Source organism: Aquarana catesbeiana, linkage group LG09 (genome assembly GCF_042186555.1).
Source record: "Aquarana catesbeiana isolate 2022-GZ linkage group LG09, ASM4218655v1, whole genome shotgun sequence".
Classification (NCBI taxonomy): Eukaryota; Metazoa; Chordata; class Amphibia; order Anura; family Ranidae; genus Aquarana; species Aquarana catesbeiana.
Window position 1 is genome coordinate 43,463,645 of NC_133332.1, and position 26,393 is coordinate 43,490,037.

At 47.3% G+C, this 26,393-nt stretch overlaps 1 protein-coding gene across 4 annotated transcripts in view; it reads left to right on the top strand.

The window, feature by feature from the left end:
• Positions 1–26,393, top strand: part of LOC141107553 (antigen-presenting glycoprotein CD1d-like) — a 114,274-nt gene that overhangs the window by 22,773 nt on the left and 65,108 nt on the right. For 2 of the 4 annotated variants that reach the window (XM_073598373.1, XM_073598375.1), the window contains exon 4: positions 17,915–18,181. The exons of the other annotated variants lie outside the window; for them this stretch is intronic. In XM_073598373.1, coding sequence (XP_073454474.1) covers positions 17,915–18,181 — 267 coding nt within the window. The remainder of the gene's footprint in view (positions 1–17,914; positions 18,182–26,393) is intronic. 4 annotated transcript variants of the gene reach the window in all.

Genomic DNA, 26,393 nt, shown 5'->3' on the forward strand with positions numbered 1-26,393 from the left:
GGCCTCTCTTGCCAATTGCCCAACTGTCATGCTGATGCTTTGGCTTTAACACTAACCAGAACAAATACATGGATAAGGTATTACGACTTTAATCTGCCAAGTAATTGATCTGAGTTAGTGGCTGAGAAGAAATAAAACCAGACAACTAGCATTTTCAATAGAAGAAATAAAATGGTAGTGTTTCTCTCATGACAAATACCGCGTACACACGATTGGTTTTCTCATCGGAAAAAGATATGATGGCTTTTCTGACGGGATTCCGCTCAAGTTTGCCTTGCATACACACGGTCACGCAAAAGTTCGCTGAAATTACGACCGTCAAGAACGCGGTGACGTACAACACTACGACGAGCCAAGAAAATTAAGTTCATTGTTTCCGAGCATGCGTAGGGATTTTGCACGTCGGAATTGCCACAGACGATCGCATTTTCGGATAGGAACTTTTCCTGACTGAAAAATTGAGAGAGTACACATGGTCGCATTTTTCAATGATAAACTCTCATTGGTCTTTTGCGGGCCGAAATTCCGACCGTGTGTATGCAGCATTAAAGGGGTTGTAAAGTTTTACGTTTTTCACCCTAATGCATTCTATGCATTAAGGTGAAAAACCTTCTTTGTTGTTGCGCCCCCCCAGACCACCCCTTTTCCTTGCCTGAGCCCATTCTTTCCAGTGCCATGCACAACCCCAGCATCTTCAGCCACTGGCTCTCATCTCATTGGACAGATTGATAGCAGCAGGAGCCATTGGCACCCACTGCTGTCAATCAAATCCAGTGGCTGGGGGCGGGGGTGGGGCCGAGTCCCGCTGTCTGTGTCAATGGATGCAGAAGCAGGACTTGTGAGTGTGCCCGCAAGGGTGCTCCCAGGGAACGCAGCTCTCCGTGGAGGCACCCGATGAAGAGGGGGGACCAGGAGCACCGGCGGGGGACCCCAAAAGAGGAGGATCTGGGCTGCTCTGCGCAAAACCCTTGCACAGAGCAGGTATAACGTGTTTGTTATTTTTATTTTCAAAAAAATGAAGCTTTACAACCTGTCAGAGAGGTTACCTGGTTGGGCGCCGGGGCGTGTTGGCGCTCGTGTTCCTGTCCGTGCTGGGGCGCGTGCCCCTGGGGGCGCCGGTGTGTCTGGGCTGACCGGCCGTGGCGTGCAGGGTGGCGTCCGGGCGTTCGTGCGTTCGCGCGTCCACCTGCGGGCGTTGCTTTTGACACGACCCGGTACTGTGGGCGTGCACGCCAGTGTCAGGGGCGCGCTCGGGCGCGCGGCGCGCTTTGGCGAATCGGCGCGTGCACGTGCGCGGCGTTTTGGCGCCAATCGGTCTATTTGAAGCCTGCCTCCATGCTGACCCAGTGCTGCCTGATCAAACAGCTCTGTACCTTGTTCCATGATCATCCTGTGTTCCTGTATCCTCGTAGTATTTACCCGTTGTGACCCGGCTTGCCTTTTGGACCTTCCTTGACTGCTGCCTGAACCCGACCCCGGCTTGTCTGACCTCGTTTCTGCCTGACCCCTTGTACCGTTGCTGCCAGCCCGTTGCCGACCTCTGCCTGTGTGTGACCAGCCTGATTAGCTCCTGCACAGCATCTGCTTTATCCAGCCTGAAGATCCACCGGTTGCTTGCCAGACCATCGTGCTCCAGGACTCTAACTTCAGGCCCTCATACCACTCCGCATTCGTGGCCTCCTGTCTACTCTACCAGGGGCCCCGAATCGGATACGTAAGGGAGCCTACCCTCTGCCCAAGTGGACTCACCTGTCTGGTAAGTGTGGGACCTGACCGTATCAGGCAGCCATGACTGAGTCCGGGCAGGGGGCCTCCCCCATGGATGAACTGTGCAGGCACCTAGCGGGCCTTACTCAAGCTGTTAAAAGTCTTCAGGAAGGCTACACCAGACTGGAAGGGCAGGTCCAGGCCCTCTCAGCCTCTCCTCCAGGAGCAGCGTCCAACCCTGCCTCAGCACCCTCTGTAGTGATGCTCCCACCAGAGCCCAGGGTACCTACACCCGAAAAGTTTTCCGGAGATCGCAGTAAGTTCCAGGCGTTCCGTAACACGTGCGAACTATATTTTGCCCTGCAACCCCGTACGTTCTCCCTGGAAGCTACTAAAGTGGGGTTCGTCATATCCTTGCTGACTGGCGAACCTCAAACCTGGGCCCACCATCTACTGAAGCAAAAGGCTCAATCTCTTGACTCCGTGAGTGATCTTTTCCTAGCTATGTCTCAACTGTATGAGGACCCTCAGCTAACGGCCACGGCTGAAGCCACTTTGCATTCCCTCCAACAAGGTCGCAGAGCGGCTGAAGATTACGCCGTGGAGTTTAGGCGTTGGAGCTCGGATACGGAGTGGAATGACGCAGCCTTGCGTCACCAATATCGGCTTGGATTGTCGGATTCCCTAAAAGACCAATTAGCACGAGTGGGGGTTCCCCAGACACTAGAGGAGCTCATCAATCTGTCTATCCAGATTGACCGCCGCCTCAGGGAAAGACGCTCCGAGAGATCTGTTGGTCATCCACGTCTCACCTGGATGTTGCCCAGGGCCCCTAGTGCCCCGAACCAAGCTCCATTGGTCTCGTCTGCTTCCGCCCAGGAGGCTTCGGAACCTATGCAGTTGGGACTGCTCCGTCCCTCTCTGACTCCTGAGGAGAAGACACGAAGACGCACACTCAACCTGTGCTTGTACTGTGGAGAGCCCGGTCACTTTGCAAGAGCATGCCCCAATAAAAGACGCAAGTGTCTGCCGTCTTCCTCGTTGTGTGCACCTGTAATACCTAGTGCCGGTAACCATTTAACATTCTCCATTGTCTTACAGTTACCTGGAAGGAACATCCCAGTACCGGTCATCATTGATTCGGGAGCATGCAGTGGATTCATTGACCGGACCTTCGTCGAAACTCATCACATCCCCACTCAAACTAAAGCCCAAGGACTGGCAGTCTTTCTAGCAGACGGTTCCACCCTCCGTTCCGGACCCGTCACCCAAGAAACGGTTCCTCTTTTGGCCACCATTGGCCCGGAACATCAGGAACTATTATGCCTAGATGTCATCTCCTCTCCTCTCTTCCCAATTATCCTAGGAATACCTTGGCTACAGGCTCACAATCCTAGCATCAACTGGGCTACGGGCAAAATTCAGTTTTCCTCTGAATATTGTAGACAAAACTGCTTACGGGGGATCTCATCAACCTCCTCCCAATGCCTGTGCATGGACTCTGAAACTAAGCTCTACCAAGATCTTCCTGAACCGTACCGGGATTTCCTAGACGTGTTCAGTAAAAAGGGGGCAGAAACCCTTCCAGCACATAGATCCTATGATTGCCCAATAGAACTTTTACCGGGTACCGAAGTTCCTTTTTGGAAGGATCTTTCCTCTAACTGAGCAGGACCTGGGCACCTTGAAAACTTACATAGACGAAAACCTGAAGAAAGGGTTCATTCGTCCTTCCACGTCTCCAGCTGGGGCAGGCATCTTTTTCGTGGAAAAAAAAGATCACTCCTTACGTCCCTGCATTGATTACCGGGAGCTTAACAAAATTACTATAAAGAACAGATACCCGCTACCCTTGGTTCCTGAACTATTTCAGAGGTTAGGATCTGCTACCGTTTTTACTAAGCTGGACCTCCGTGGAGCCTATAATTTGATCCGCATAAGAGAAGGAGACGAGTGGAAGACAGCTTTTCGTACTCGATTTGGACATTACGAGTATCTTGTCATGCCTTTTGGTCTGTGCAACGCACCGGCGACATTCCAGCATTTTGTCAACGACGTCTTTCATGATTTACTGGATTTATATGTCATCGTTTACCTGGATGATATCTTGGTCTTCTCCGCCTCCCTGATGGAGCACCGCAAACACGTACGAACTGTACTCTCCCGGCTGAGACAGCATGGGCTTTACGCCAAACTTGAAAAGTGTGAATTTGAGCTCCAATCTATCCAGTTCTTGGGTTTGATCATCTCTCCTGATGGCATTAAAATGGATCCTCAGAAAGTATCCGCTATTCTGGAGTGGCCTGCACCGACTGACAAAAAAGGAGTACAGCGTTTTATTGGCTTCGCCAACTTCTACAGGAAGTTTATTAAGGGATTTTCTTCAATCATAGCTCCCATTACGGAACTTACTAAACAAGGATGCCGGTTCTACTGGACCCCTAAGGCACAAGAGGCCTTTGAAAGACTCAAAGCGTTGTTCACCTCAGCCACTATTCTTAAGCATTCCAATCCTGCCTTGCCTTTCGTCCTGGAAGTGGATGCTTCCGAAGTTGCAGTTGGAGCTGTACTGTCACAGAGACAGGGTGCCAAAGCACTCCTGTACCCCGTGGGATTCTTCTCACGTAAACTCTCTCCTTCCGAGAAAAATTATGACGTGGGTGATCGGGAACTTCTGGCCATTAAGGCAGCTCTGGAGAAATGGCGTTATCTCCTGGAAGGTGCAGCACATCCCATCTTGGTCTACACAGACCATAAGAACTTAGAATATCTAAGAACGGCCAAGAGATTAAAACCCCGGCAGGCCAGATGGGCACTTTTTTTTTCCCCGATTTATTTTCCACATTACGTACAGACCTGGATCCAAGAATGTCAAATCCGACGCCCTTTCCCGAATGTTTCTCGACTCTGAAAGAACCCTGTCCCCAGACACCATTCTCCCCTCTGGAAATTTCCTAGTTCTACAGGAGGACTTAATTTCTCAAATCAGGCGAGCCTCCTTGGGAATGCCTCCACCTGCTGAAGCCTGTACCAAGGATGGGCTGTTCTGGTTCAAGAATAGGATTGTGGTCCCTGAGGAGCTAAAAGTACGAGTACTAAGCTTGTGCTATGACCACAAACTTGCTGGTCACTTCGGCACACGGAAAACAACTGACCTTGTCCAACGCACCTTCTGGTGGCCTCACCTTACCAAGGATTGCAAGGCATATGTGGAGTCCTGTAATACGTGTGCCAGAAACAAGACTAGCCGGACAAGAGCATGGGGCCTATTGAAACCATTACCAGTCCCAGAGAGACCTTGGGCCATGATTTCTATGGACTTCATCGTTGAGCTCCCACCATCAGAAGGTTTTTCGTCCATTTTTGTCGTGGTAGACAGGTTGTCTAAAATGGCCCATTTTCTCCCCATGAAGGGCACCCCTTCAGCCATGGAGACCGCCTCCATCTTCATCAAAGAGATAGTCAGACTATATGGAGTCCCGACCAATATAGTCTCAGACAGAGGCGTCCAGTTCACCTCCAGATTCTGGAGATCCCTTTGTGGTGCTCTTGAAATCGAGTTGTCCTTTTCTTCGGCCTACCACCCTCAGTCAAATGGTCAAACCGAGAGGACAAACCAAACCTTGGAGCAATACATCCGCTGTTTTTCAGCATTTTCCCAAGATGACTGGGCCTCCCTGCTTCCCATCGCAGAGTTTTCATATAATAACTCACTACATTCAGCGACTAATCAGTCTCCGTTCTATGCCAATTATGGTTTCCACCCATCCTTCTTGCCTGGAGCATTTCCTGAGTGCCCTGTTCCTGCAGTATCTGAGACCTTGGATTTTTTCTCCAACAACAACAAATTGCTACAGGAAACCATGACCAAGGCTCAGGAAGATTACAAGAAGATCTTTGACAGAAAGAGACGGGGGGAACTTGTGCTAGAACCTGGCAATTCTGTCTGGCTGTCCACTGCTAATCTCGAGTTAGCATGCCCATCCAGGAAACTGGGTCCCAAATACCTGGGTCCTTTCTTGATCAAAAGGAAGATCAACAATGTGGCATTTGAACTGGACCTTCCTAATTCCCTGAGGATACATCCAGTATTCCACGTGTCTCTCCTAAAGCCGGTCACCCCTAATTTCTTTCCTGGTCGCAGCATTGGTCCACCCAAACCTATTGTGGTTGATGGCGAAGAGGAGTTTGAAGTGGAAGTAATTCTTGATTGCAGAAGAAGGCGCAATCAGGTACAATATCTGGTAAAATGGAGGGGCTATGGACCCGAAGATAATTCGTGGGAGCCGGAGAGCAATTTACATGCTAACGAACTTCTACAATCCTTCAAAACCTCTCATCCCTCAAAGATGGCCCAGCTGGGCATCCGGAGTCTGCCCTTGAGGAGGGGGCACTGTCAGAGAGGTTACCTGGTTGGGCGCCGGGGCGCGCCGGGGCGTGTTGGCGCTCGTGTTCCTGTCCGTGCTGGGGCGCGTGCCCCTGGGGGCGCCGGTGTGTCTGGGCTGACCGGCTGTGGCGTGCAGGGTGGCGTTCGCGTTAGCGCACGTCCACCTGCGGGCGTTGCTTTTGACACGACCCGGTACTGTGGGCGTGCACGCCGGTGTCGGGGGCGCGTTCGGGCGCGTGCGGGGGCGCGGCGCGCTTTGGCGAATCGGCGCATGCACGTGCGCGGCGTTTTGGCGCCAATCGGTCTATTTGAAGCCTGCCTCCATGCTGACCCAGTGCTGCCTGATCAAACCGCTCTGTACCTTGTTCCGTGATCATCCTGTGTTCCTGTATCCTCGTAGTATTTACCCGTTGTGACCCGGCTTGCCTTTTGGACCTTCCTTGACTGCTGCCTGAACCTGACCCCGGCTTGTCTGACCTAGTTTCTGCCTGACCCCTTGTACCGTTGCTGCCAGCCCGTTGCCGACCTCTGCCTGTGTGTGACCAGCCTGATTAGCTCCTGCTCAGCATCTGCTTTATCCAGCCTGAAGATCCACCGGTTGCTTGCCAGACCATCGTGCTCCAGGACTCTAACTTCAGGCCCTCATACCACTCCGCATTCGTGGCCTCCTGTCTACTCTACCAGGGGCCCCGAATCGGATACGTAAGGGAGCCTACCCTCTGCCCAAGCGGACTCACCTGTCTGGTAAGTGTGGGACCTGACACAACCCCTTTAAATATATCATATGCCAAATCTTTTTATTTAAATTGGGACAGAGCAGGGTTTTTTTTTCTTTGCTGTCTGTGTCCCATTAGGGAGATCTTCCTTCACAGACAAAACCGGAAGGGAATTAAATCCCATTTGCAGCCAGCTGCACCAGTACAGATGTCCAACTCCACTCACCAACTGTTGAGGTGACAGCAGGAGAATTTAGGATTTAGAATTTTCCTTCATGTTCTGCTCCAGTGACAATCGTCATCAGATCTAATAGAGAGGGTGAGTCTTTCCAATGGGGACACAGACAGTAATAAAAATCTGACAGAGATTCTGGGCCTATTTACACCAGTGCAATGTGGTAATGTGTATGGTAACCCACATTACTGTAATACATTGTCATTCGGAATGGCTTTCCAGTGCTACTCTGTTGCAGCACAGTAATGCATTACAGTACATTTCTGTGCACTGCTGACAATTCTACATGCAGAAGGCAGCCCACTCAAATTAATATGCACCACAGCAGACCAGGCTGATGTAAATAGGCTTTCACTCTTCCCCATTCTATCCATTCTCTCAAATATATTGTAGCTACACATTAAGCTCTTTAAAGCAGTAGTAAACTGCAGCAAAAAAAAAAATTGGACCCAGGGCAGTTTATGTCATAATGTGCTAGTATGCATCACATACTAGCACATGATGACAGACTTACCTGAAAACGAAGCCTCCAGCGGTGCCATGTCACCGCTGAAGGAGCTTTTACCTTAACCCAGTCTTCCTTCCAGATTTGAGGGCTTCGTCGGTATGACACGATGATGTCACTCCCGCACATGCGCGCAGGAGTCACTGTTTACGGCAAGGCTCTGAAGGAAGGGCACAGGTATGCCATTCCTTCAGAGCACATGCACCGGTGATGTCACCGGCTGCATCCAAAGTAAATATCTTCTAAATGGTGCACGTTTAGGAGAGTTTTACAGTACCTATAGGTAAGCCTTATTATAGGCTTACCTCTAGGTAAAAATCATACATAGGCGTTTACTCCCACTTTAAAGGGAAGGGGCCAGTGTTGCCAACCCCCGAAGTGAAATTTACTATCAGGACACCAAAATTTACAAACACCACCATTTTTTTACTGGCAAAAATCATGCCATTTACTGACAGAGCCACATTTTTTACTGACACTGCAAAAAAGTACCTAAATTGCCAGTTTTCAGTGCTAAATAGTGCAAATGTCAATATTTAAACTATAAACATGTAGCTAGTGCTATTAGCAATATGTTTACGTTAAACAAAAGTCAAAAAACATATTTCTCCATTTGCATGGTACAGGAGGGGGTGAGAGGCTGTGTGGAAATGGTGCAGGAGGGGGTCAGAGGCTGTGTGGACATGGTACAGGGGTCAGAGGCTGTGTGGACATGGTACAGGGGTCAGAGGCTGTGTGGACATGGTACAGGGGTCAGAGGCTGTGTGGACATGGTACAGGGGTCAGAGGCTGTGTGGACATGGTACAGGGGTCAGAGGCTGTGTGGACATGGTACAGGGGTCAGAGGCTATGTGGACATGGTACAGGGGCCAGAGGCTATGTGGACATGGTACAGGGGTCAGAGGCTGTGTGGACATGGTACAGGGGTCAGAGGCTGTGTGGACATGGTACAGGGGGTCAGAGGCTGTGTGGACATGGTACAGGGGATCAGAGGCTATGCGGACATGGTACAGGGGGTCAGAGGCTGTGTGGACATGGTACAGGGGGTCAGAGGCTGTGTGGACATGGTACAGGGGATCAGAGGCTATGCGGACATGGTACAGGGGGTCAGAGGCTGTGTGGACATGGTACAGGGGGTCAGAGGCTGTGTGGACATGTCACAGGGGCCAGAGGATATGCGGACATGGTACAGGGGGTCAGAGGCTGTGTGGACATGGTACAGGGGGTCAGAGGCTGTGTGGACATGGTACAGGGGTCAGAGGCTGTACGGACATGTCACAGGGGGGTCAGAGGCTGTGCGGACATGGTACAAGGGTCAGAGGCTGTGCGGACATGTCACAGGGGGTCAGAGGCTGTGTGGACATGGTAAAGAAGGGAGTCTGTCTCTGGAGATGGCTCTGCTCCTGCTCTATTTGTCCTCCCTCCTCCTCCATACTTGACTCAGTATAGGGGAGGCTGATCAGCACAATACACGTCTGACTGACCTGGATGGATGATCACAGTCAGCGCTCTGTTCCAGAATCCAAGTACAGGGAAAGATCAACCTCCCCGGACCCTTGCTGTGGTGAGGCACCGCCCGAGAACGAGTGCCCGCCATTCAAAAAAAGCGCCAGACAGCGCCTTCACATCACTGCGTATGCGCCCGCCCGGCCGAGCGTGTACGAGTTCTCCCAAGCCTGGCAGGCTTCAGAACGGTGCATGTGCAGTTGCGCTGTCAGCCCGCAACCATCTTTTTTCCGGGCACCGTTGCCCATAATGGGCATTTACGGGCAGCCCGAAAATGGGCTGAAATTTACGGGATACATGTAAATTAACAGGCAGTTGGCAACACTGCGTCTGACTGACCTGGATGGATGTTCACAGTCAGCGCTCAGTATATAGAAGGGGGGTTTGGGACTTTAAATGAAGCACCCTCAGGTGCCTCCATCCCGATATCGAATTAAAACTAAATAGGGAGTTGGGACTTTAAATGAAGCAAATGGATAGTGGAGGTATATAAGCAGTATAAAGATTTTTTTTATTAAACAACATTAAAACACATAATTTGTCGTATATAATGTACAAGGAGCGTGCACAGGGTCTGAACATAATGTGTGTAAAGGTACATGCATAGCAACAAATCAAAATAGCAAACATAGTAATATAATTGGCAATAATCCCGGTGCATGCATCCACATGGTATGTCTACATTCATCAAAGAGTATACAAACAAATCATAGAGTAGGATGGTTGTAAGTAAGTCAGTATCAGTCCATGTGGAGTATAGCTGTAGCATCAAATAGCTCGACGCGTTTCGTGGGTTGTCCCACTCGTCAGGACGCGCTATATATACCTATAAAGTATATATAAACATATAGTGAACCGTACTCTAGAAAAAGCTGGCATATTAAATTGTAGATGTGTAAAAGTAGTTAGCCAACTGCACTCACCCAACCAGACAGTAAAAGCAATGCGGGGCAGCCAGTGCAGAGTCAGCCGAGGACATAACTCCCCCACGGGAGCTGAGGCGGCATAGTACAAAGGTGCAGCGTCAGATGGTATGGGGGCATAAAGGGTATAGCTGGTGTAACCATATACGAAGAAATAATAATGTGTATTCCATAAAGTGGGTGTACCTGGGAAAACAATATTAATTATATGTATAGTTATAGCAATAATATATTGTAAATAATGATAGTATTAATAATAGTGAACCCAGTGTAGTTCCAGGGGAGTGATAGTAGAATAGCATGGTGCCAAGGATTATTAAAAGGGCCTATGAGTGGTGGATAATGACATAAATCTAAAAGGATATGAAGGGCTGAAAGATATAGATATCGAGTAGGAAGCATAGGCCGAATATTGAGGTGAAGAGCTACACCACCAAGAAGGAGTTGAAAAGAGTATGAACCAGGGACAGAACAAAGGAGGAAAAGGAAAGGAGAACTAACCCCATCGCTGCATCACAGCACCACCAGCAAGCAAAGTAGCTGGTGTGCAATGGCCCAAGAGGGAGACTGGTTGAACAGAGCAGCCCGCTTCAATGGGGTGTTGACTATATGCCGCCAATGCCACGCAGCGAGCTAATGAGAGGGGGAAGGAAAGAAATACCGCACCTGAACCGAGTAAGTACTCAGTAACAGGCACGGGAACTCCCCCATGTAGATACTCGAGATGTTATGGCTGAGCGTAGGCGTAATGGCGTCATGGCTGACATCACACGCACAGCGCCTCAGCTGTCACACGCAACGTGACAAGCGTGGCGCCGATGCGCCGAGGGGCACCCGCCCGATCCTCCTAGACACCAGGGGAGGAGGAGGAGGGGCCGCTGAGCGCATCGCACAGTCAGCGCTCAGTTCCAGAATCCAGATACAGGCAGAGATCAACTTCCCCAGACCCCTGCTGTGGCGAAGTACGGCCGAGAACAAGCGCCTGTTATTCAAAAATGGCGCCAGGTGGTGCCATCACATTACTGCACATGCGCCCGCCCAACCGAGTGTGTACGAGTTCTTCCGAGCCTGGCAGGCTTCGAAATGGAGCATGTCGGCCCGTAGCCATCTTTTTTACGTGCACCGCAGCCCGGGCATTTACGGACAGCCCGAAAATGGGCTGAAATTTACAGGCTGCCTGTAAAATAATGGGCGGTTGACAAAACTGGAAGGGGCTGGTGTGAAAGGATATGTAAACCCAAATAATAAGGCTTCTTCAGTAGCTCCCATTTTGCTTTTTAACCACTTAAGGACCGCCTAACGCCGATTTACGTCGGCAAGGCGGCACGGGCAGGCAAAATCACGTACATGTACGTGATTTGCCTCTCGCGGGTGGGGGGTCCGATCGGACCCCCCCCCGGTGCCCGAAGCGGTCCCGTTCTGTTCCCCGGCGATCCGAGATGAGGGGGAGGCCATCCGTTCGTGGCCCCCCCCTCGCGATCGCCGCCGGCCAATGGGAACACTCCTTTGCTGCTGTATGCTAAACAGCAGCAAAGGAAATGATGTCATCTCCCCTCGGCTCGGTATTTTCCGTTCCAGCGCCGAGGGGAGAAGACATCAATGTGAGTGCACAACACACACACACACACAGTAGAACATGCCAGGCATACAAAACACCCCGATCCCCCCCCCCGATCGCCCCCCGATCCCCCCCCAATCACCCCCCCCCCCCTGTCACAAACTGACACCAGCAGGTTTTTTTTTTTTTTTTTTTTTTTTTTTTTCTGATTACTGCATAGTGTCAGTTTGTGACAGTTACAGTGTTGGGACAGTGAGTATCACCCCCCTTTAGGTCTAGGGTACCCCCCTAACCCCCCCTAATAAAGTTTTAACCCCTTGATCACCCCCTGTCACCAGTGTTGCTAAGCGATCATTTTTCTGATCGCTGTATTAGTGTCGCTGGTGACGCTAGTTAGTGAGGTAAATATTTAGGTTCGCCGTCAGCGTTTTATAGTGACAGGGACCCCCATATACTACCTAATAAATGTTTTAACCCCTTGATTGCCCCCTAGTTAACCCTTTCACCACTGATCACCGTATAACCGTTACGGGTGACGCAGGTTAGTTCGTTTATTTTTTATAGTGTCAGGGCACCCGCCGTTTATTACCTAATAAAGGTTTAGCCCCCTGATCGCCCGGCGGTGATATGCGTCGCCCCAGGCAGCGTCAGATTAGCGCCAGTACCGCTAACACCCACGCACGCAGCATGCGCCTCCCTTAGTGGTATAGTATCTGATCGGATCAATATCTGATCTGATCAGATCTATACTAGCGTCCCCAGCAGTTTAGGGTTCCCAAAAACACAGTGTTAGCGGGATCAGCCCAGATACCCGCTAGCACCTGCGTTTTGCCCCTCCGCCCAGCCCACCCAAGTGCAGTATCGATCGATCACTGTCACTTACAAAACACTAAACGCATAACTGCAGCGTTCACAGAGTCAGGCCTGATCCCTGCGATCGCTAACAGTTTTTTTGGTAGCATTTTGGTGAACTGGCAAGCAAGCACCAGGCAGCGTCAGGTTAGCGCCAGTACCGCTAACACCCACGCACGCACCGTACACCTCCCTTAGTGGTATAGTATCTGATCGGATCAATATCTGATCCGATCAGATCTATACTAGCGTCCCCAGCAGTTTAGGGTTCCCAAAAACGCAGTGTTAGCGGGATCAGCCCAGATACCTGCTAGCACCTGCGTTGTGCCCCTCCGCCCGGCCCAGCCCATCCCACCCAAGTGCAGTATCGATCGATCACTGACACTTACAAGGCACTAAACGCATAACTGCAGCGTTCGCAGAGTCAGGCCTGATCCCTGCGATCGCTAACAGTTTTTTTGGTAGCATTTTGGTGAACTAGCAAGCACCGGCCCCAGGCAGCGTCAGGTTAGCGCCAGTACCACTAACACCCACGCACGCAGCATACGCCTCCTTTAGTGGTATAGTATCTGAACGGATCAATATCTGATCCGATCAGATCAGATCTATACTAGCGTCCCCAGCAGTTTAGGGTTCCCAAAAACGCAGTGTTAGCGGGATCAACCCAGATACCTGCTAGCACCTGCGTTTTGCCCCTCCGCCCGGCCCAGTCCAGCCCACCCAAGTGCAGTATCGATCGATCACTGTCACTTACAAAACACTAAACGCATAACTGCAGCGTTTGCAGAGTCAGGCCTGATCCCTGCGATCGCTAACAGTTTTTTTGGAAGCTTTTTATTGAACTGGCAAGCACCAGCGGCCTAGTACACCCCGGTCGTAGTCAAACCAGCACTGCAGTAACACTTGGTGACGTGGCGAGTCCCATAAGTGCAGTTCAAGCTGGTGAGGTGACAAGCACAAGTAGTGTCCCGCTGCCACCAAAAAGACAAACACAGGCCCGTCGTGCCCATAGTGCCCTTCCTGCTGCATTCGCCAATCCTAATTGGGAACCCACCACTTCTGCAGCGCCCGTACTTCCCCCATTCACATCCCCCAACGAAATGCAGTCGGCTGCATGAGAGGCATTTTTATGTGCTCCCGAGTACCCCTACCCAACGAACCCCCCCCAAAAAGATGTTGTGTCTGCAGCAAACGCGGATATAGGCGTGACACCCGCTATTATTGTCCCTTCTGTCCTGACAATCCTGGTCTTTGCATTGGTGAATGTTTTGAACGCTACCATACACTAGTTGAGTATTAGCGTAGGGTACAGCATTGCACAGACTAGGCGCACTTTCACAGGGTCTCCCAAGATGCCATCGCATTTTGAGAGACCCGAACCTGGAACCGGTTACAGTTATAAAAGTTAGTTACAAAAAAAGTGTAAAAAAAAAAAATATATATATAAAATAAAAAAAAATAGTTGTCGTTTTATTGTTCTCTCTCTCTATTCTCTCTCTCTATTGTTCTGCTCTTTTTTTACTGTATTCTATTCTGCAGTGTTTTATTGTTATTGTTATTGTTATTGTTATTATGTTTTATCATGTTTGTTTTTCAGGTATGTAATTATTTATACTTTATTGTTTACTGTGCTTTATTGTTAACCATTTTTTTGTCTTCAGGTACGCCATTCACAACTTTGAGTGGTTATACCAGAATGATGCCTGCAGGTTTAGGTATCATCTTGGTATCATTCTTTTCAGCCAGCGGTCGGCTTTCATGTAAAAGCAATCCTAGCGGCTAATTAGCCTCTAGACTGCCTTTACAACCCGTGGGAGGGAATGCCCCCCCCCCCCCCCACCGTCTTCCGTGTTTTTCTCTGGCTCTCCTGTCTCAACAGGGAACCTGAGAATGCAGCCGGTGATTCAGCCAGCTGACCATAGAGCTGATCAGAGACAAGAGTGGCTCCAAACATCTCTATGGCCTAAGAAACCGGAAGCTACGAGCATTTTATGACTTAGATTTCGCCGGATGTAAATAGCGCCATTGGGAAATTGGGGAAGCATTTTATCACACCGATCTTGGTGTGGTCAGATGCTTTGAGGGCAGAGGAGAGATCTAGGGTCTAATAGACCCCAATTTTTTCAAAAAAGAGTACCTGTCACTACCTATTGCTATCATAGGGGATATTTACATTCCCCGAGATAACAATAAAAATGATTTAAAAAAAAAAAAATGAAAGGAACAGTTTAAAAATAAGATAAAAAAGCAAAAAAATAATAAAGAAAAAAAAAAAAAAAAAAAAAAAAAAAAAAGCACCCCTGTCGCCCCCTGCTCTTGCGCTAAGGCGAACGCAAGCGGCGGTCTGTCGTCAAACGTAAACAGCAATTGCACCATGCATGTGAGGTATCGCCGCGAAGGTCAGATCGAGGGCAGTAATTTTTGCAGTAGACCTCCTCTGTAGATCTAAAGTGGTAACCTGTAAAGGCTTTTAAAGGCTTTTAAAAATGTATTTATTTTGTTGCCACTGCACGTTTGTGCGCAATTGTAAAGCATGTCATGTTTGGTATCCATGTACTCGGTCTAAGATCATCTTTTTTATTTCATCAAACATTTGGGCAATATAGTGTGTTTTAGTGCATTAAAATTTAAAAAAGTGTGTTTTTTCCCCAAAAAATGCGTTTGAAAAATCGCTGCGCAAATACTGTGTGAAAAAAAAAAATGAAACACCCACCATTTTAATCTGTAGGGCATTTGCTTTAAAAAAATATATAATGTTTGGGGGTTCAAAGTAATTTTCTTGCAAAAAAAAAAAAACTTTTTCATGTAAAAAATAAGTGTCAGAAAGGGCTTTGTCTTCAAGTGGTTAGAAGAGTGGGTGATGTGTGACATAAGCTTCTAAATGTTGTGCATAAAATGCCAGGACAGTTCAAAACCCCCCCAAATGACCCCATTTTGGAAAGTAGACACCCCAAGCTATTTGCTGAGAGGCATGTCGAGTCCATGGAATATTTTATATTGCGACACAAGTTGCGGGAAAGAGACAAATTTTTTTTTTTTTTTTTTTTTTTTTGCACAAAGTTGTCACTAAATGATATATTGCTCAAACATGCCATGGGAATATGTGAAATTACACCCCAAAATACATTCTGCTGCTTCTCCTGAGTACGGGGATACCATATGTGTGAGACTTTTTGGGAGCCTAGCCGTGTACGGGACCCCGAAAACCAAGCACCGCCTTCAGGCTTTCTAAGGGGCGTGAATTTTTGATTTCACTCTTCACTGCCTATCACAGTTTCGGAGGCCATGGAATGCCCAGGTGGCACAAAACCCCCCCAAATGACCCCATTTTGGAAAGTAGACACCCCAAGCTATTTGCTGAGAGGTATAGTGAGTATTTTGCAGACCTCACTTTTTGTCACAAAGTTTTGAAATTTGAAAAAAGAAAAAAAAAAAAAGTTTTTTCTTGTCTTTCTTCATTTTCAAAAACAAATGAGAGCTGCAAAATACTCACCATGCCTCTCAGCAAATAGCTTGGGGTGTCTACTTTCCAAAATGGGGTCATTTGGGGGGGGTTTGTGCCACCTGGGCATTCCATGGCCTCCGAAACGGTGTTAGGCAGTGAAGAGTAAAATCAAAAATTCACGCCCTTAAAAACGCTGAAGGCGGTGATTGGTTTTCGGGGCCCCGTACGCGGCTAGGCTCCCAAAAAGTCCCACACATGTGGTATCCCCATACTCAGGAGAAGCAGCTAAATGTATTTTGGGGTGCAATTCCACATAGGCCCATGGCCTGTGTGAGCAATATATCATTTAGTGACAACTTTGTGCAAAAAAAAAAAAAAAAAAAGTGTCACTTTCCCGCAACTTGTGTCAAAATATAAAATATTCCATGGACTCAATATGCCTCTCAGCAAATAGCTTGGGGTGTCTACTTTCCAAAATGGGGTCATTTGGGGGGGGGTTGTGCCACCTGGGCATTCCATGGCCTCCGAAACTGTGATAGGCAGTGAAGAGTGAAATCAAAAAGTTACACCCTTAGAAATCCTGAAGGCGGTGATTGGTTTTCGGGGTCCCATACGCGGCTAGGCTCCCAAAAAGTCCCACACATGTGGTATCCCCGTACTCAGGAGAAGTAGCTGAATATATTTTGGGGTGCAATTCCACATAGGCCCATGGCCTGTGTGAGCAATATATCATTTAGTGACAACTTTTTGTAAATATTTTTTTTTTTTTTTTTTTTTGTCATTATTCAATCACTTGGGACAAAAAAAATAAATATTCAATGGGTTCAACATGCCTATCAGCAATTTCCTTGGGGTGTCTACTTTCCAAAATGGGGTCATTTGGGGGGGTTTTGTACTGCCCTGCCATTTTAGCACCTCAAGAAATGACATAGGCAGTCATAAACTAAAAGCTGTGTAAATTCCAGAAAATGTACCCTAGTTTGTAGACGCTATAACTTTTGCGCAAACCAATAAATATACGCTTATTGACATTTTTTTTACCAAAGACATGTGGCCGAATACATTTTGGCCTAAATGTATGACTAAAATTGAGTTTATTGGATTTTTTTTATAACAAAAAGTAGAAAATATCATTTTTTTTCAAAATTTTCGGTCTTTTTCCGTTTATAGCGCAAAAAATAAAAACTGCAGAAGTGATCAAATACCATCAAAAGAAAGCTCTATTTGTGGGAAGAAAAGGACGCAAATTTCGTTTGGGTACAGCATTGCATAACCGCGCAATTAGCAGTTAAAGCGACGCAGTGCCAAATTGGAAAAAGACCTCTGGTCCTTAGGCAGCATAATGGTCCGGGGCTCAAGTGGTTAAATATATTGTCAAAGCTTGTTTATATTGGTGCAAGTACATGTTATGACCACAATAATAACCCCCAGTATTGCTGCCAATGATCACAATATTAACCCCCAACATTGCTGCCAATGACCACAATATTAACCCCCGGCGTTGCTGCCAATGACCACAATAACAACCCCCGGCATTGCTGCCAATAAACACAATAATAACCCCTGGCATTGCTGCCAATAAACACAATAATAACCCCTGGCATTGCTGCCAATGACCACAATAATAATAACCCCCAGCATTGGTGTCAGTGACCACAATAAAAAAAAACAGCATTGGTGCAAGAGACTGCAATAATAGTCTTCAGCATCCATGCCAGTAACCACAATAATAATTTGAGCCATTGACTACATTAATAACCTTAGCATTGATTCTAGTGACTGCAATAATAACTCCCACATTGTTGGTTAGTGACAATGCTTTTTAAACCATACTTTAATGTTAATCATTGGCAATACAATAAACCCCCACTCTTCAAACCGTCCCCCACATCCATCTTCTATAGCACTGTTAATTAACTCCTTTCCCCTTGCATTGGTGGTCAGTGGCAGTACTGTTATCCGGCACCCCACCACCATTTTGCCAGGTGCCCTGTTTTCTCAGCTCTACATTTGCTTCCTGCTTAATATAACATGGAAATGGCTGTCTTTTTTCTAATTGACTTTTCTCCATATATGTCAGTCCAGCCAAAGGTCTACATAACCAAGAAGCTTGATACATTTGGCACAGAGGTCCTCTGTATGGTCACTGGCTTTTACCCAAAGCCAATTAATGTAAGCTTGTGGAAGGAAAATAAAATGGAAGAAGTGTTGTCAACCATTACTCTACCCAATGGAGATGGGACTTACCAGAAAACAGTGTCAACACCTGTAAATTCCATAGAGCAGCAAAGTGTCTACTGCCAGGTGGAACACAGCAGCTTGAAAGAACCTCTAATAGTACATTTGGGTGAGTAATCCTTGACGTACTGGAATGTAAAATTATGCTAAAAAAATAAATTATAAAAAAAAATCAGTGGTAAAGAAGATGTTTTAATATCAAAATTTTTACATAGTTACATTGGTGCAGCTTGCTTATGCCATACTTATGGGATCCCCATAGAAGCTGGAAATCACTGTAGTAGACACTTCTAGTTTCCAGGTCCCATGTCAAGCACCTGCCCTTTTGCTTACGTAGCAATGTGTTCACTCTTTTATTTGTGAAAGCAGCATAGCATAAATTAAAAATAGCTGATCATTTGCTTCTTTCGTCTCCCGCTGCTAAATAAAGAGGGAGAGTGAAGGAAAATTATATTCTGCTGGAGATAGGATGGGGGTCAGCGGAGGACTGGGAACCTTTGGCCTGAGGGGTCAGTCCAACTAAGTGGTCCTTGGCAGCAACAGATTTTTGTGTGCTGAAGAGTTAGGTGTTCCTAAAGGACATGGCTTTTTGTGGCACACCTTTTCACATTTTCCAGTGTCTGTTTCCATTGCAGCTCTTGGCATTCAATCACATGAGATCTGAGAGCCACAAAGGAAGTTGGTTTTGGAAGACTTCCCTTTGCCAGGTTCTGTGATCACAGGTCTGATCAGAGAGCACGTAACTATATTGACCAGGAGCTGTAACTGACTGCAAGTTCCATTCTGACTGGTGCCTAAAAATGGTGCAGTATTTCCCTTCAGGGCAAGCCATGACTGTTCTGGAGGAGGATACAGTTTTTGAACATCCACACATTTCCCTCTGTATTTTTCTCTTAGTTCATTGATGCTGTAACCTGGGGGACAGGTGGCAGGTACAAAGCTCCCTGGGATGAGCAGTCTTTCAGGCACAGATACTGTACCAAATCCAGTGAAACCGTGACAAACAGTGCAGTGTTTATTTGTGTTATATACAAGTCTATATACAGGTGCTGTACAGTGTTTAAAAAAAAACAAATAGGAACAAAAATAGCCAAAACAAAACCTAGCCATGTCTCGGCACTAACTAAACAATATTTAGAGATCCTAACTACTAAGCTGAGCAAGCCTACAACTTGTCAGCTTCCACATACCTTTTTGCTCTCTTACACAGAAGTAGTCTCAGTATCCCAGGCCAAGAGCCAAGGCTGTCTGCTCAGGTGAGCTTAAATTAGCCTGGGGGAGAGGACCAAGACCTGAACTGGACCATGGATCAGAGATCCCTGAACCTGTATGAGAGGAGCCTGGGAGATGTATAAACCCCGAACAGGACTTTTCCTGGCTCTCTCTGGGACGCTCTGCTACATATCCTCCCCCCTTGTTTCAACCCCAGGGTTGGAACACCTGTAGCCCAACAGGAGTGAACACGGGACAGGGCATCTACATTCCCCATCTCAACACCTGGCCTGTGTTTTACAGTGAATGAGTAATCCTGTAGAGCCAAAAACCACCAGTTCACCCATCTATTAGTCTCCTTCTTTTGGGCCATCCATTTCAAGAGGAGCATGGTCAGTTATTAACTCAAACTGGCGTCCTAACAAATAGTACCTGAGTGCATCCACGGCCCACTTTATGGCTAAACACTCCTTTTCAATGACTGCATACCTTTGCTCATGGTCATTGAGCTTTCTGCTTAGGTACACCACAGGGTGTTCTTCCCCATTTTGTACCTATGATAGTACTGCCCCGATACCAACATCAGACGCATCCGTCTGAACCAAAAAATCTTTGGAGAAATCGGGGGAGTACAGTATTGGTTGTGCACAAAGAGCCTTCTTCAGGACTTGGAAAGATTCCTCTGCTACTGAGGACCATTTCACCATTACAGAGTCTCTTCCTTTCGTAAGGTCTGTCAGTGGGGCAGCTATAGTTGCAAAATTTGGGATAAATCTTCTATAATACCCCACAATGCCAAGAAAGGCCCTGACCTGCTTCTTGTTTGCAGGATGTGGCCATTCCTGGATGGCTTCTATTTTATTCACTTGAGGTTTTATGACACCACGCCCAATAGTGTAGCCCAAATACTTGGCTTCCTCTAGACCAATGGCACATTTTTTTGGATTTGCTGTAAAACCTTCTTTGAAGAGGGAATCGAGGGCAGCCTGGACACGGGGAAAGTGAGACTCCCAGTCAGTGCTATGTACCACTATATCATCTAGATATGCTGCTGCATATTGTCGGTGGGGTCTTAGAGTCCTGTCCATGGCCCTCTGAAATGTGGCAGGGGCATTTTGCAACCCAAAAGGCATTTTTTTATATTGAAAGGAACCCTCCGGGGTCACAAATGCAGTCTTCTCTTTGGCGCTACCAGTCAGGGGTATTTGCCAATAACCTTTTGTCAAGTCCAAAGTGGTCAGATAGCGAGCCTTGCCAAGTCAGTCTATAAGTTCGGCTACTCTGAGCATTGGGTACATGTCAAACTTTGTCACTGCATTAAGCTTCCTGAAGTCATTACAGAACCTCCAAGTGCCATCCGGTTTTGGGACTAACACGATGGGGCTAGACCAGTCACTATTGGATTCCTCGAAGACATCTAGCTCCAACATTCTTTTAACTTCCTCGCTTATGTCCTTTCTCCTCGCTTCAGGAATTCAGTATGGTTTGAGCTTGACACGGACCCCAGGTTCAGTAACAATATCATGCTGAACTGCTGAAGTCGTGCCAGGTAACTCTGAAAATTTCTCTCTATTTCTTATCAGGAATTCTCTAGTTTCCTGCTTTTGAGAATATGACAGGGTGTCTGGAATCGTGACCTCAGGGATCAGAGGGGACTCAGTACCCCTAGGCATTACCGGGAGGGACCTCGCAGTTAACGCCAGTCTATCCTTCCAGGGCTTTAACAGGTTTATGTGGTAAATCTGTTCGGGCTTCCTTTTTCCTGGTTGATATATTTTGTAATTGACCTCCCCAACTCTTTCAATTACTTCAAAGGGACCCTGCCACTTAGCCAGGAACTTGCTCTCAACAGTGGGAACTAACACCAGGACCCTATCGCCAGGTGAGAAAACACGGAGTTGGGCCCCCCTGTTGTATATCCTCTGTTGAGCTGTTTGGGCCTGCAGTAAGTGTTCTTTTACCATCGGCATGATTGCTGCTATCCTGTCCTGCATTTGAGCGATATGCTCAATGACACTTTTATAGGGTGTCTGCTCCCCCTCCCAAGTTTCTTTGGCTATGTCCAAGAGTCCCCGAGGGTGTCTCCCATAAAGCAACTCAAAGGGAGAGTACCCCGTGGAGGACTGGGGAACCTCCCTGATGGCAAACATCAAGTATGGTATCAGGAAGTCCCAGTTTTTCCCATCCTTGTCAACAACCTTTTTTAACATGCTCTTTAATGTTTTATTGAAGCGTTCCACCAAGCCATCCGTTTGAGGATGGTACACCGAGGTTCGCAATTGCGTCACCTTAAATAACTTGCACAGCTCTCTAGTTATTCATGACATAAATGGGGTGCCCTGGTCTGTAAGGACTTCTTTAGGGATTCCAACATGACTGAACACCATAAACAGCTCTTTGGCAATGTTTTTAGCAGACGCGGTGCGTAGGGGAATGGCCTCTGGGTAACGGGTAGCATAATCCATGATTACGAGGATATGCTGATGACCTCGGGCAGACTTGGGGAGTGGACCCACAAGGTCCATGGCAATCCTCTCAAAGGGCACTTCAATAATGGGCAAGGGCACTAAAGGACTTCGGAAGAGGGGTAGTGGGGCTGACATCTGAAACACAGGACAGGATTGACAATAATTCTCAATATCCTTCTGTATCCTGGGCCAATAAAACCTGCGCAACACCCTTTCAGTCGTTTTCTCAACCCCTAAATGACCTCCTAGCAAGTGCCCATGGGCAAGTTCCAACACCACCCGTCTGTATGGCTTAGGGACCACCAACTGTTCAACCACTTCATCATTTTTTTTTACATACACGATACATTAAATCCTCATTGCTGCTGAAATAAGGAAAACAGAGCCTGTCCCCTGATTCGACAGGTACATCATTAATCACCATTACATTTTCCCAGGCCCTGGCAAGGGTTGGGTCTTTTCTCTGCTTGGTACCAAAATTTTCCTTGTGTACATTAAGGTCAGCAAACTCCAACGTAGGTTCAGATTCAGCAGATGGCTGTCCAGCTCCACTGGTTGTGGGGACCTCCTCAGGCTCCTCCAGCTCTCCTGCCATAACTGAGAAAGGAAGACCCGGGGAGCACTGAGAAGAGTCCCCTGAACCCACATTTTCAGTAGCGGCCAGGAGGTCTGGCTCTGTCACTGAGTCAGCTACTGCGACCGGGTCGGGACGATCCCACAGTTCCCAAAACTTAGGGAAGTCCCTACCAACGATGGCCTCGTGCACCAAGTGGGGCACAAGTCCGACCGGATGGGTCACCGTACCTAAGCCAGTTTTAAACTGAACAGTGGCTATAGGATACTCGCGGGTATCCCCATGTATACAGATCACAGCAACTTTTTTAGCATGCAAATTCACAGTTTCAACAATCTCAGCTGTAACCAAAGTCACTAGACTTCCAGAGTCCAGCAAGGCCGCAATAGGCTTATTATTAACAGTCATTTGGCACATGTGTTTTCCCATACTTGGTGCTGCAGCGCATGAAACAGCAGCAAACATAGACTTCTAATAGATAGATCACACTGCATTGGTTCATCTGTCAATGGACAGTTTGCTGCAACATGTCCCAGTTCTTGGCAACGAAAATACCTGATGTTTCCCCAGTTTGGTTTGCTGACAGGCAGTAGCTTCCCTTGTTTGGGACGCCAAACTTCAGTCCTGGCACCAAAAATCCTCCCCCCTATTTCCTTGCCATGCTTACCACCCACTTCCCCTGGAACAGTCTTACTGGTTGCCTGGGGAGACCGTGGCTTTGGGCAGAAAGTCCGTGCGGCTGTAGGGGTGGTGACCAGGTTCTCTGCAGCAAAGTACCTTTCAACAAGTTCCACGAGGTTGTCCGCCGAGTTGGGGTCTCCTTGACTCACCCACTTCTGCAGAGGAACTGGTAGTGCCCTCAGGAACCGGTCCATGACCACACGCTCCACTATTTGTGGCCCAGACAGGGACTCCGGCTGTAGCCATTTCCTCACCAAGTGAATTAGGTCGAACATCTGCGATCTTGGGGGCCTCTCTTCTTGGAAGAACCAGCTGTGGACCCGCTGTGCTCGAACTGCCAAGGTGACACCAAGTCGCGCCAGGATTTCCCGCTTGACCTTTTCATAGTCTCCTGCTTCTGCTGACTCCAAATCATAGTAGGCCTTCTGCGATTCTCCAGACAGCAAGGGGGCGACCAGTCCTGCCCACTGGGTTTTGGGCCAACCTTCCCTCTCAGCGGTCCGTTCAAACGTTAAGAGAAAGGCCTCTGGATCATCATCTGCAGTCATTTTAGAAAGAAAGCGACCCACATGGATGGCTGAGGGCTTGTCTCCAACAACATTAACTTTAGCAGGTGACCACTGTGCTAGCGTCTCCACAACCGCAGCCAGGGTTTTCCTATCCTCTTTTGCATCAGTGGCTAGCTGTTCAAACAGCCTCTGCGATAGTTCCTGTACAGCACCAATCTGTTGGCACAGCGCCTTGGTTTGCTCCTGTGCGATAGCGTTTGTTTGCTGCTGTGTAGCGTTTGCTTGATGCAGTGCAGCGTTTGCTTGTTGCTGTGCAGCATTGGATTGTTGCTGTGCAGCATTGGATATCACCAATTGTTTTAGGATTTCCTCCATGTTTAGTCACTCTAGGTACTGGCCTTTTAAGTAGTAACTTACTACAGCTGGTCGCAGTCTCCACCATATGTAACCTGGGGGACAGGTGGCAGGTACAAAGCTCCCTGGGATGAGCAGTCTTTCAGGCACAGATACCAAATCCAGTGAAATAGTGACAAACAGTGCGGTGTTTATTTTTGATATATACAAGTCTATATACAGGTGCTGTACAGTGTTCCAAAAAAAAACAAATAGGAACAAAAATAGCCAAAACAAAACCTAGCCGTGTCTCGGCACTAACTAAACAATATTTACAGATCCTAACTACTAAGCTGAGCAAGCCTACAGCTTGTCAGCTTCCACATACCTTTTTGCTCTCCTACACAGAAGTAGTCTGAGTATCCCAGGCCAAGAGCCAAGGCTGTCTTGCTCAGGTGAGCTTAAATTAGCCTGGGGGAGAGGACCAAGACCTGAACTGGACCATGGATCAGAGATCCCTGAACCTGTATGAGAGGAGCCTGGGAGATGTATAAACCCCGAACAGGACTTTTCCTGGCTCTCTCTGGGACGCTCTGCTACAATGCCAAAGACAAGAAACTGTTTTGTTGCAACCCTGATTGCCTCCTTGGTCATCCCAGCATGTAGGAGGACAGTCTTGGTGTCTCTTGGTCATATACTGTATATTTGTTCAGTCACTAATGTCTGTTTATGAAAGGAAATCATTAGCTAGACCGATATATCTTGGGGCTTGAAAGGAAAATCTTCCCCCTTGAGGCTTGGTTCACATTGCTGCGACATTGGGATCCGACTTGTGAGACCCCAAGTCGCATGACCAATGATGATCCAAACATGATCAATGTTTGCCTATGAGAGCCATCTTAACTGATACTACACCAGTCGCTTACCAGTGACTACACCAGTGACTTTGACTTTGCTTTTTAAAGAAGGTTCCTGCACTACTTTGGTCTGACTTGGGTGCAATTTCAGTCCTTGTACAGGCTCTTAAATAGCATCCAAGCTGGATCAAGTCAGAAAGGAAGTCGCATGGCAAAGTTTCAGGGAAAGTCATCCGGCTTTGCCGTCACAGCAGTGTGAACCGAGCTTAAAGCAGGCCATACATGGGTCGGATACCAAAATAATTTTCTTTTTAAAATTGTAACTAAGAATTTTTGTTCAAATTTCGCACCATTAGTGGGCTACAGCAATGGAGATTTTCATGCAGCCATTGAATTTGAGTGATTTGGCATGTTAGAAATGTTTTGAAAAATGAACAAATTTCTAATAAATGATGGAAAAATAGTGCAAGAAATATAATCAAAAAAGAAATGTACATGAGCAGTGACCTGGAAAGAAAAGATTCCCAGCCACAAAAATTCTTTTCTGTAGCAACTTGAGGTGAAACTGAAGGCTTGGTTGGTCGAACTTCGAAATGAATGGTGGCACCATCAGATCACAAAACGCACAAAATTCTGATTTTCGAAAGAAAATTTGTTCAGAATTCGACCCATGTATGGCCTGCATTTGTTTTATTAGACACGTGAAGCCCAGTTCTAATTAGATATGCACCTGTAATGGAAGTCAATATCTACTAATGCAAAGCCTAGCCTCAAATTTAATAAGGAGCATTGTCACCCTCTATTAGGAAGAGCCTGAACACTGACCTTCATGGGGGGATCACCAGGTATTATAGAAAAACCCACAGATTTAAAGATATTAAAGGCAATTTTTGAAAATAACCATTAACATGGTAAAGTTTATATGAGATGTTAGTGATTAGGGTCAAACATGCCTTAAAGCGTGTCTAAACCCAAAAACAAAAATTTAATATATTGCAACTTACAAATCCTAGATTTTGTGGTGGCATTATTACCTGTTGATTCGGCCTGTAGCACACTTTCTGTGTTGCTCCTCTATCTATGTGGGAGCAATGGAGACCCAGGCACTAACATTGTCTTGAGAGAGTAGTTTAGGATGGACTAAAAACAAAGACTGCTGTTATTAATGCTGGTTTCTTTTTGATTTTACCTGAAAAGGGAAGCTGAGGATTTTTTTTTCAAGAATCATACTTACAGTATCTCACAATAGTGAGTACACCCCTCACATTTTTGTAAATATTTTATTATATCTTTTCATGTGACAACACTGAAGAAATGACACTTTTCTACAATGTAAAGTAGTGAGTGTACAGCTTGATTGCCAAGACCCTGAAACTGAGCTGCAGCAGGGAGTCCAAGACCATACAGCGGTTTAACAGGACAGGTTTCACTCAGAACAGGCGTCGCCATGGTCGACCAAAGAAGTTGAATGCACATGCTCAGCATCATATCCAGAGGTTGTCTTTGGGAAATAGATGAGTGCTGCCTGAATTGCTGCAGAAGTTGAAGGGGTGGGGGGTCAGCCTGTCAGTGCTCAGACCATACGATGCACACTGCATCAAATTGGTCTGCATGGCTGTTGTCTCAGAAGGAAGCCTCTTCTAAAGAAGATACACAAGAAAGCCTGCAGTTTGCTGAAGACAAGCAG